We start from the raw sequence: 11,081 nt of genomic DNA, 5'->3' as shown, positions 1-11,081 counted from the left end.
CAAAATTCTATATACAAGGTGACCTAAATATGTTGCTTCAAAACATGATACTTTCCTTAACTAGTATTTTGATAAGTCAATTCACAGAGTGTCAAAATGCAGCCTACTCTAAAATTAATAGAAAAGTGCTCAATACATATTACATGAATGGTCTAATAGTTCTATAAGATAATTAACATAAGGTATGAATGAGTCCCTGTGACAGGCTGCTGGAGAACTGATACGAGTTGTCAGGAGGCCATTTTGTGAACTGCCACTGTGATGCCATCGTGCTTCTGGATCATAATGTTCCCATTATTTGATTCTAGATACACCACAAGAATATCAGTGGGGTCCAAGGTTAGCTTAGCTGCTTGCTGGGCTAGAACAGATATCACCCCAGCATGCTCATCTCACAGGGTTCCGCAGCAACCTAGATTGAGTCCCTGTGAATCTGTGCACAGGATTCCGAAAATGGATGGATTCTTCATTGTGTCCTCCAAGTGCTGTTCTAAGGTAGCCTCCATCCCGCCGCATGTCACCTCCTTCTTTGCCACGGGTGTGAGGTGCTCCTTGGTCCCCACTCCAGTATTCTCACCGAGCAAGAGTTGGACATGACTGAGCACGCACAGTAGAAGCAGTTAGAATGGATTAGATATACTCACAGCAACACAAATGGATCTTTCTTTTATTCACTTTTGATTTATGTCATGTTACCATACTTTTTAAATTCCAACCAAAGTGAAAATATCTTTTAAAAATCTGGTTATAATAATAATACATATTAATTGAAACTTTTTTTCAGATAACAGAGAAAAATGTAAAGGAGAATGTGACAAAGCACCTGTCATCTCCCCCTGCACTCACAATAACCACTGATATGCCCTTCCTGTTATTTTTCCCCCTATAGATACAGAAATTTTACCAAAGTTTTGTTTTGTTTGCTGTATCATTTTACATGGCTTAAAATCCTTTTGGAACAATTTATGAGTGAAATCGATCTACGTATCTATGGAAGACAAGTAGATAGAGACAACAAAATAAAGACAGAGACAGGAGGAAGGTTGCAGAGATGAAGGGAGAGAAAGAATCAGAGGCAGGAAGAGATAGATGGGAGGGGAAGACAGAGAGACCTATGGGCATATAAGGTCAGAAAGAGAAACAGAGCAATGGAGAGATGAAGATACTGGGAAAGAGACAAGGAAAGGATAGAAAGGAACTTTTATTGAGCTCCTACTAAATGCCATTTTTTAAAAGTTTTTTTAAAAATTGAATTTGTTATGACATTGCTTTGTTTTATGTTTTCCGCTAGGAGGCATGTAGGATCTTAGCTTCCTGATGAGGGATTAAATCCATTGCTCCCTGCATTGGAAGGTGAAGTCTCAACCACCAGGGAAGTCCTCTAAATACCATTCTTATTAAACCTTCAAAGCCACTCTGGGAGACAGTTACTAGTAACCGCTTTATGCAGGTAAGGGACAGCACCTTAGAATGGTGAGCTAATTGAACTCATCACTCTATAAAGGCCATGGTCCATAGGCCATCCGTAACTGTTTATCCAATGAACAAAATCGTATATCTCCTCCCCAAGAAGTGGGGCGGCAGAGGGGACCAGACCTCCATTCCACTCCACTGAGTCATTTTTCCTGCCTGTCTGCTGAGGCGACAGCAAAGTCTGTTGCTCTGGCTACTGGCCTCCGACTGCCATGGCAACCGCCATCAAAGGCTCCAGCTCATCACCTTGCCCCTCGGGCATCTCCTTGGCAACGGGCAGGATGCAGAGGCTGAGGGAGCTAAAGGCTGCGCCTGCGTAGACAGGATGGGATGGGCAGGGAAGGGCAAGATTCCTCAGCGTGCGCAGCCGCAAAGCACCGCAGCGGTGCAGGGTAGCTCAGACGCTGCGCACTTGCCAGTCAGTCCGCCCGTCCGGAGCCCGGCTCGCTGGGGCAGCATGGCGGGGTCGCCACTGCTCCACGGGCCGCGGGCCGGGGGCGTCGGCCTTTTGGTGCTGCTGCTCTTGGGCTTACTTGAGCCACCCCGCACTCTCTGCGCAAGGCCGGTAAAGGTGCGACCCGGGTAGGGCTCTGGGTGGGGGTGGGGGGAGGATGCTACAGGCGAGGGTCGGTGCCTAGCCACTGGCCCCTTATCCTCGCTGGCCCCAGTTCTCGGGACCTGTGGAGAGATCGGCCATGGGGGCCTGGGGTCCAGCCTCCAGTTTGCGCCCAGGCCATGCCAGCCTCCGTCTCTTGGGTGTGTGGGTGGCAGTGTCTGGGGGTCGTCTGGCCGCCGCGCCCTGCGCATCCCTCCGCACTAGGCGCTGGGCCCGGCCTCGCCCCGCCCGCCTCCTGTGGCGCTGTCCACGGGCGTAGCACACTGTAAGGCGGGGGATGCGGGCCTCGGTCTGTGTCCGCAAGATGTGATGACAGGGATATGAGTGTGTGCTGTCTCTGTGTGTTTCTTTTGATGTAAGCGCTTACGAGCATCCATACAAAGGTGCCATTGTGGGTCCGGGTGTGCACTGTGTGTGAAGCTTCTGTGTGTGAGTTTTCTCAGTGTGCACCGGTGTGTTTGTGATTCCTGTGGTGATGGTGTGACTTATGGGTGTGTCTGTGTGTTTGGGTGTGTGTCTGTGTGATTGTCTTTTTGTTTGGGAGGGAGTGGTCTTTGCATCCCCTAGGTGCACACCCCATTTCGGTTCTGTTGAACTGAGAGACTGGGATTTTGTATATGTGTTGATGAGACTGTTTCTTTGTGGAGCTGTGTCATTGTGGAGAGAGGAGCCATGATGTTGCTCTCTGTGCGGCATTATGTCTTTAAGGGTGGTGTGTATTCTTGCATCTAGATGGCTTGGCGATTGTAACTGCATAGCATTGGTTAGTGTGAATGTGTGCAGCCCCCCGAGTGTGGATGTGGCAGTGTTGGGTTGCATATTTGACATCTCAAGGCTTGTCAGTCCAAGTAGTGTGTATGAGGGCACGATTGACGTGTGTGATTCCCTGGGGTGGGTCTCAGGGGTGGTGGCCATCAAGGGCACTTGGAGCACATCCTTCTTTTTTTTTTTTTTTTCCATCCTTCTATAATGTAGAGTTCAAGGCTGTCTGCATCAAGGATGGTTTTTTAAAAGTATTCTTTATATATGAGAATATATCTAAAGATATGTATATATACAGTGTAAGAAATAATGATAAAATAATCCCTTTGTGTGCCCATTACTCAGCTTAAATCAAACATGACCAATAGTTAGAAGCCCCTCGGTGCCTTTCACCACAGCAGTCTCTCTCTTCCATAATCATTATCCTGTATTTTCTGTTAACCCTTACTTTTGTTTGTAGCTTATCATCTATGTCTGTATCTCTAAACAATATCTTGTTTAGTTTTTCGTCACAGAGATGGAATCATACTGGGTGTCTGGCTCCTGGTAGTCACTAGGGGTCACTAGGAAGTCATCAGGGTGTCTGGTTGTAACAGGCAGTCTGCAGTGGAATTCTGGAACTTGATTTTTTTTACACATTGTGAGATTCATCCACATTGAAGTATGTGGCTATAATTAATTTATTCTTATTACTGCATAATATTTTACACTATGAGTATATCATGAGTGTATGTGTATATCATGATTTATAGATGCATTTTCAATATGCTAGCAACAACATTTGGGTTGTTTCTAGGTGTTTCTTTTTTCCTCCCTTCACTTTTATGCTGTTATGAACAGTGCTGCTGTAATTTTTCATGAACCTTTGTCCAGTAGTATATGCACAAAAGCTACTCTGGGGTGTAACACCCCGGGAGTGGGGCATATGATATGTGTATCTTTCAAGACGTTGCCAAATTGTTCCTCAGCACTATTTTGACAGTTGAGTTCCCAGAAGCAATGTATAAAAGCCTCCATTTTTCCTATGTCGACATCAACATTTGACATAGTCAGACTTTAATTTGCTTTTCTCTTACTGCTTTTTAGGAATTTTTGGTATATTGGACACTGTTCCTTTATTGATTATTTGTGTTACAAGCATATTCTCCTACTCTGATTTTACTTTTCATTCTTTTTATGGTGTCTTGGGATAAAAAGAAATTCTTAGCTTGAATGTAGTCAAATTAATTTTTTCCCTTTCCATTGTTCCCAAATTTAGATCACTTATTTTTCCTGCACAATTTACTGAAGTTGTTCCTGTCCCTCATAGCTCTGCAGTGTCCCCTCTGTCATAGCAAGTGTCAGTGTGTGTGCATCTGTTTCCAAGCTCTGTTCAATCCTATTTCTTCCACTGCACTGAATCTGTGGTTTAACTTGCCCATTCAATTTTTAATGTCATTTATTTTTCTAAATGTTCTGTATGTCTCTTCTTCAAACCTTTATGGCCATTTAATGGTCTTTTGTTCCTTTCTCATACTTTTGATATCTTTTATTTCTTTAAACTTACTGAAATTGCTTTAAAACTGCCTGAACTGAACATTAGTCATTGGGTAATTTATTTTACAGATAGACTTGTATATACAAATGATATATGTATACAAAAGATATATAAATGATATATGAACACAGTTTTTCATTCCGACATTATTTATAAGAATAGAAAAAGATTGGAAACATCCTCAATGTTCATCAGTTGGATTGGTTAAATAAACTATTGTACATCCATAGGAGAGGGATTCAAAGCAGAAGAAAGGAAGGATCGAAGAAAGAAAGGATGCTTTTAGGGTAGGATCTAGACATAAGATTCCAAAAAACAAGGCATAGAACAGTCTGCTACCTTTTGGGTAAAACAAATGGACAGTAGGAATCTGTAAAATGCAAATATAAGTTCCTATTGTCCACAACATTAATATAGAGAAATACATTGCTGTCATATCTACCATCTCTATTCCTATAAAGAAACCTGGTCTTCTGCAGCCCCCGGGGGGGGGGGGAGGGGCAAGGTCTGAGTCACTAGGAAATCGTTCGCGATGGGGGGAGGGGGTTGAATCTAGGGGTCTTTGGTGGCCCTAAGTGTGACCAGAGATATTTGTGGGTCTCCATTGGCCTTAGGGGTGTCTAGTCATATTCAAGGGCCCATGGCACCTTTGGTGGCATCTAGGGATATTTGAGGTCCGCGGAGTCCTGAGGGTTGGGAGTCTCTGGCCGGGCGAATGCTGAAGACCTCCCCGCTCCAACCTGTCTTCCCACAGGAGCCCCGCAGCCTGGGCGCAGCCTCGCCGCCCTTGGCTGAGGCCAGCGGTCACCGCCGCTTCCGGCGGGCGGTGCAGAGGGGAGAGGCTGCGGGGGCTGTGCAGGAGCTGGCGCGGGCGCTGGCGCACCTGCTGGAGGCCGAACGGCAGGAGCGGGCGCGGGCTGAGGCGCAGGAGGCCGAGGATCAGCAGGCGCGCGTCCTGGCGCAGCTCCGGCGCATCTGGGGCGCACCCCGCACCAGTGACCCGGCCCTGGGCCTGGAGAACGACCCCGACGCGCCCGCCACGCAGCTCGCCCGCGCCCTGCTCCGCGCCCGCCTGGACCCGGCGGCCCTGGCAGCCCAGCTTGTCCCCGCCCCTGCCCCCGCCGCGGCGCTCAGACTCCGGCCCCCCGTCTACGACGATGGCCCCACAGGCTCCGATGGCGAGGACGCCGGCGACGAGACGCCAGACCTGGACCCCGAGCTGCTGAGGTACCTCCACGAAGGGTGGTCGGGGGGCGGGTGCCATCATCCTGGGAGGAAGGGGGCGAGGAGCGGCGGAGGGCCTTCTTTACAGGGTGGAGGTGCGAACACCTAGGTCCTGGGACCCTAGGTGGGGGCAGAGGTGCCTGGCTGGCTCCCTTCGTCCGAATGGCTGGAGTGGAAGGCAGGGACACCTGTCTCCAGAAAGCGGTTGGACGCCTGAGTGGGAGGAGGCTGCCAGGTCCCGGAGAGGTTAGAGGTACCGGCGGCCTCCAGGTCCTAGGGCCGAGGCGTTGACTCACGGACACCTCCTCACTGCAGGTATTTGTTGGGGCGGATCCTAACGGGAATCGCCGACACCGAAGCCGTCGCTGCCCCGCGTCGCCTCCGCCGCGCCGCCGACCAGGATACTGGCCCTGAGCTACCCCCTGAGGGTGTGCTGGGGGCCCTGCTGCGTGTGAAGCGTCTGGAGACCCCCGCACCCCAAGCGCCAGCGCGCCGCCTCCTGCCCTGAGCACCGCCAGGATCCCGTGCACCTTCCTGTCCAGGACAACCTGCCAGCTCCCGCCAGCCACAGTTGCTGCCCTCGAACCCCAGGATCCCCACCCAACCCCACAATAAATGTAATCTGAAGCAGCTATGTACTTGTTTGTGTGAGTGACAGTGTCTAAGGGGCCTGTGGACTAAGTGGTGATGGCCCTTCTTAGACAAAGGAAGAGGAGCCCCAGCCCTCGGTCCAGCACTTTTAAGACAACCCCTTCCCTGCAGTCTCTGCCTCTCCTCCCTGGGCAGATCTCCATGTGGGCAATGGCAGTGCCTACCAGATTTTGTGCCCCATTTCTAGGCCTCGGTTGGGAATGGGGAGCCCAGAAATCTTTGAGGGCCACTTTCAGCAGCACCTTCTCAGAGTCCATCCCAAGGACCAAGCTGTTTCTGAGGCAGGTGAATAGAGCTTGGATGGTGCTGGGATGTCCACTTGCACACATGAACTCCCTGACATGGGGAGGGGCTACCTGAGGGAAGAGAAAGGGAATGGGCTGCTGGCCAGGGGTCAGCCCTCCCAATGCTGTCACCTTCTGGGCTTTCAGATCATTGAGAAAATGTATTCATCAAGGTAGGAGGATAGGATGAATTGTTAGCTTGATATGAATGTTTAAATATCTAATTAGATATTAATAGTATAGAGGCCACTCTTACTGTACTGTTACCCCCGCCCTAAAGATATTGGGAGTCAGTGTGGTGGTAACTGGTGCGCACTGGCTATTCCCTCTGCCCCTAGTTTTCCACAAGATTTTGCTCAAATATCACCTACTAAGGCTTTCCTTGACCTCCACGTCACTCTATTCCTCCACCTGCCTTTACTACATAGCCTCATGTCCTATCTACAAGGGCAGGGATTTTCAGTGTTTTGCCTCTACATATTCTGTACCCAAAGCAGGGCCTGGCATATAGGGGTTTTCCCCCACATTTCTTGAATGGAAGAATTCTCACAACTCAATAACATTCTCCCCACCCAGTCTCATTCCCACCCACATAACACTTGGCATGGAGGCAGTTTTAAAACCTAAGAACACAATTTATTTAATTTTGCACAGAATCTCTCAACTTGACATAACACAACCAACACTATGTCCCACACTGCCAAAAAGCCCATCACCAAAAGAAAACCTCCCCAGGAGAGAGACACCAACAGTGTTCCACACAGCTACTTGCTGGTAGAGGGGGGCTCATGAGAAGGAACCATCACCCTGGTCTGGGGGAGGGTCCACTTTTCTAGACTTAAGACCTTCAGGCCACAGAGCAGCCACAGTGGCACATGGCTTTCTGGTGCCGGCCTTTATCCCCACCTGGCCCTGTCGTGGCCTCCTTTGCCATGGCCTCTCGGACCCTTTGGATCTCCTGGATGAGTAGGGAAAAGGCCTCTACCACACCCTGGCGTGTCTTGGCTGAGGTCTCTACGAAAGGGGCCCCCCAGCTTTTTGCGAGGGCTGCAGCAGCGGCACGAGCATCTCCAGTAGTGGTCACAAGGTCACATTTGTTGCCCACAAGGACAAGGGGCTGGGTGTGGTGTGGGCCCCAGGTGGCCCGCATCTGCTGCAGCTGGGCTAGAGATGAGGGGTCATCGAGGGCGAAGACACCCAGCACACCATCGCCAATCGCCACACACTGGTCACGCAGGGCCTGATGAGTGGCCTGCCCTGCTGTGTCCAGCACGTTCAGAATGCAGCCTCCGTGGTCTAGGGCCATCTCCTTCCAGTAGGAATCCTGGATGGTGGGGTCGTGGTCTTCCACAAAGCACTGGTTGTTCAGCTGGATGGTCAGTGCACTCTTTCCCACACCACTTGCGCCCACCACCACTGCCTTGTACTCAGGCAGCTTCTTGCCTACACCCTTGGAGGGCGACCCCCAAGCCCTGTGGCTCTGCTCCCGGGATCTAGGGCTCCAGGTGCCCAGGCCCAAATCAAACATGTCAGGCTTTGTTGGCTGTGCCATGGCTCCAAGCGGGCAGCTCAAGGAAGAGATGTGGACAGCAGGCCCTGCAGATGGGAAGAAAAGAAAGACAATGGGGGGGGGTAGGGGGTTGGGGGATTAGGTGAGACCATTTAGGGACAGAGGGACAGCCAGGTGTCATTGAATCAACATTTATTGAGTGCCTAGTGTGTACCAATCACCTAATACAGTACATACATTATTCATGTTGTCTATTCTCTCTTATTCCCCTTTACAACATAAACTCTGTGAAGGCAGGGTTTTTTAAAACACCTTGATTAACTTATATACTGTAAAGTTAACCTAAAGTGTATAATTGTTTTTTAAATTCATTCACGGAGTTGTGTGACCATCACCGTAATCTAATTTTAGAACATTTCCAGTCACCTGGAAAAGATAGCCCCTGCCCATTAGCAGTTCCTCCCCATTCTGGAGGGACGGCAGGAATTTCATCAGTTTCGACTTCGGATCATGTCACTGTTGGACCGCAGCCCAGCACACTGCCAGACACAGTTTGTGGTGAGCAGCATTCCTGCCCCCAGGAGTTTATGTTCTAAAAGAAGGAAACACCAAGAGGGAGGGAATATATGAATACCTATGGCTCATCCATGTTGATGTATTGAAGAAACCAACACAGTATAGTAATTATCCTTCAATTAAAAATAAATTTTAAAAAGATGGAAACAATAAACCAAAGAATTAAGCTAATTATGAAGTCTGTTAATCATAATCATTGGAATTTAGTCTTTATTACTTATTCAACATATAGCTATTGAGAACCTACTGTGTGGCAAGGACAAAGAGGTGGGGGAAAAAAAGAGATTAATAAACCCTGGCCCTCCTGAATGTGACTTTCTAGTCAGGAAAACAGACAACAAAGATAAATCAGTAAGAATGCTTCAGTAATAGGTGATAAGCAGGGAGAAGGTGCTTAGTTAATGTTAGGCATTTCTATTATAATTTAATTTTCATTCACTAATTCGGGGACCTTCCTGCATGCCAGGCATTGTGATGGGTGTGGAGATGGGAGGTAGGGTTGGGGGCAGGAGGTGTGGGGGTGGTGAAGTGGCTGAGAACAAAATAAAGTCCCTGCCCTTGGGAAGATTCTGGAAGTGAGAAAGAGACAATAAACAAGATAAGCAAGTAAATTACCATGCAGTTAGAAGACACAGCAGGTGCTCAATTAGCGTCCACTATTAATAGAATGTCACCATTAACCCTTTCAATACACATCCCCGATCTTGGTTTGGTGTGTGGCCTCAGGATATGCATCATAATGGTTGAGGCCCCAAGTCTCTCCGGAAGCCCCAGGGCAGTGGCAGCTAGGCGGGATGGAGGAATTCTGTGGCATTTGGGATCCCAGCGTCAGAGTTGGGGCAGGGGGGAAGGTCCCAGGTGGAGATCCAGCTGTGGGGCCTCAGCCCTGAGAGGATCCCTGAAAAGAGCTGTGGAATGTGCTCTCCCGCCAGGAAGGGGGACCTGATAGAAGACGGAGCTCTGGTGGTCCCCCCACCCCGATTGGGGGCAGAAACGGAGAGATCAGATCATGAGGTTGGGCCGAGGAGAGGGGGCCAGCCAGGAGCCAGGGCAGCAATGCAGGCCGTAGGGGACCTGTATGAGAGCAGAGCGGGATTTGGGATGTTCCGAAGGCCGGCCTGACAGGGTTTTTGCTGAGGGTTTGGAGGCAGGGGACGGGTGCAGGCCGCCGGAGAGGTGGCCGCTGTCACCTGAGACAGGGCCGGGTGCGAGGAGCCTTCGCTCTGGGCGGGGGTCACCGGGGCTGAGGCTGCCATGCAATGAGGAACGGGAACAGCGAGGCTTGGGAAAGTGAGTGGCGATGACTGACCCGAGGTCACACAGACCATTGCAGGGTGGCAGGGGAATTGGGAAGCAACGGTGCCAACTGCCAGTGGAAGGTGGTCGGGGACCCCTCCCCCAGGCATGAACCGCTGTCGTCTCCCTGACCCAAGGAGGGAGGGGCATGTCCACCCAACGACAGTCCCCTCCATCTCCTTCCAAGGTGGCCCAGGCTCCGCACCACCTCAGTCAGGCATCCCCTGACTAAAGCCCAGGAGGCTGGCCCGGTGTGGGGCTGGGAGAGGGGCACACCCGGTTTCACCCCAAAGCCGCGCTCGGCCTGCACCTTCCCGCCCAACTCCCGACTCCCCGCTCCCCGCTTGGGGCCTACACCCTCACCCAAGTCCATACTCACGTCCTCACAAAGGCGGCTGGAGGTTGCTGGTCTCTGAGGAGAGGAGGCAAACAGGGGAAACTGCCCTCACACCTGACCTCGGCCACACCCCCACAGCCTTAAGTAGAAGGACCGCCCAGATCGGTGTGGGGGCGGGGCGCAGGGGGAGGTCTGGTGCCCCAGCTCACCTCAGTTCCAGGAAGGCCGGTGGCGACCCCAACCGCCGCTCTGACAGAGATGCTCCCTCAGGTCCCAGTGACGGGATGGGGAAGGGGAAGATGGGAGTGCACATGCGCATCAGGCTGCCCTCAGGCCCCTCTGCTGGCGCACCCTTGTCAGCGCTCCTAGGTGAGTGCGCCCTGAGGTATTCTTGAGGTGTGCTGTAAGCGCTGACTACCCTGTGTACCTCGTGCATCCTGCTGTACCTCTTTACCTTGCCCCCACCTGGGACGTGATTTTGTGTGTTTAGTGTATGGGGCGGTTGTCACATTTTTGACCTCAGTGTCCCGTCTTTGCAAAATGTTTTGTGAGGGCCTCTCTGAGGCCTGGGAGCTTGCGCTGCCTCAAGCAGGCGTTTTGGTAGCATGGGAGAGAGTTGCATCCGGTCCTGAAGGGAGGAGAAAGTTGCAAAGCAGGTGTTATTCTGTAAAGGTCTAAAGAACCTGATTTGAGATAGATATGTGCCAAGCTACATTTCCCAGACTCCCTTGCAGCTATGGCTGTCATGTGACACAATTCTGACCAATGAAATGTAAGCAGGAGTTGTGGAGGTGGGGCAACCAGAATGCTCCTTT

General features: G+C 50.7%; 2 protein-coding genes and 1 pseudogene across 6 annotated transcripts; 1 reads left to right on the top strand and 2 right to left on the bottom strand.

Moving 5' to 3' along the window:
- Positions 1–230: 230 nt before the first annotated feature.
- Positions 231–506, bottom strand: LOC129639747 (ragulator complex protein LAMTOR5-like; annotated as a pseudogene).
- Positions 507–1,930: 1,424 nt separating this feature from the next.
- Positions 1,931–6,238, top strand: PCSK1N (proprotein convertase subtilisin/kexin type 1 inhibitor). Its single transcript, XM_055564917.1, has 3 exons — positions 1,931–2,044; positions 5,143–5,615; positions 5,928–6,238. The coding sequence occupies exons 1-3, from the start codon at positions 1,931–1,933 to the stop codon at positions 6,118–6,120; spliced, it is 780 nt and encodes a 259-aa protein (XP_055420892.1). The 3' UTR covers positions 6,121–6,238.
- A 929-nt stretch (positions 6,239–7,167) lies between these two features.
- Positions 7,168–10,967, bottom strand: ERAS (ES cell expressed Ras). Of its 5 annotated transcripts, XM_055563407.1 has the most exons (3): positions 10,476–10,967; positions 10,309–10,341; positions 7,168–8,143 (listed from the first exon to the last, which is right to left on the bottom strand). In XM_055563407.1, the coding sequence occupies exon 3, from the start codon at positions 8,097–8,099 to the stop codon at positions 7,395–7,397; it is 705 nt and encodes a 234-aa protein (XP_055419382.1). In that variant the 5' UTR covers positions 8,100–8,143; positions 10,309–10,341; positions 10,476–10,967; the 3' UTR covers positions 7,168–7,394. The 5 variants fall into 5 exon arrangements, with proteins under 5 accessions (XP_055419382.1, XP_055419383.1, XP_055419381.1 ...); XM_055563408.1 differs by lacking the exon at positions 10,309–10,341; XM_055563406.1 differs by lacking the exon at positions 10,476–10,967 and having other exon boundaries at positions 10,309–10,426.
- Positions 10,968–11,081: the final 114 nt, after the last annotated feature.

The sequence above is a fragment of the Bubalus kerabau genome, chromosome X (genome assembly GCF_029407905.1).
Source record: "Bubalus kerabau isolate K-KA32 ecotype Philippines breed swamp buffalo chromosome X, PCC_UOA_SB_1v2, whole genome shotgun sequence".
Lineage (NCBI taxonomy): Eukaryota > Metazoa > Chordata > Mammalia > Artiodactyla > Bovidae > Bubalus > Bubalus kerabau.
The sequence above is the reverse complement of the archived record's forward strand: the minus strand, read 5'-3'. Positions and strand labels throughout refer to the sequence as shown.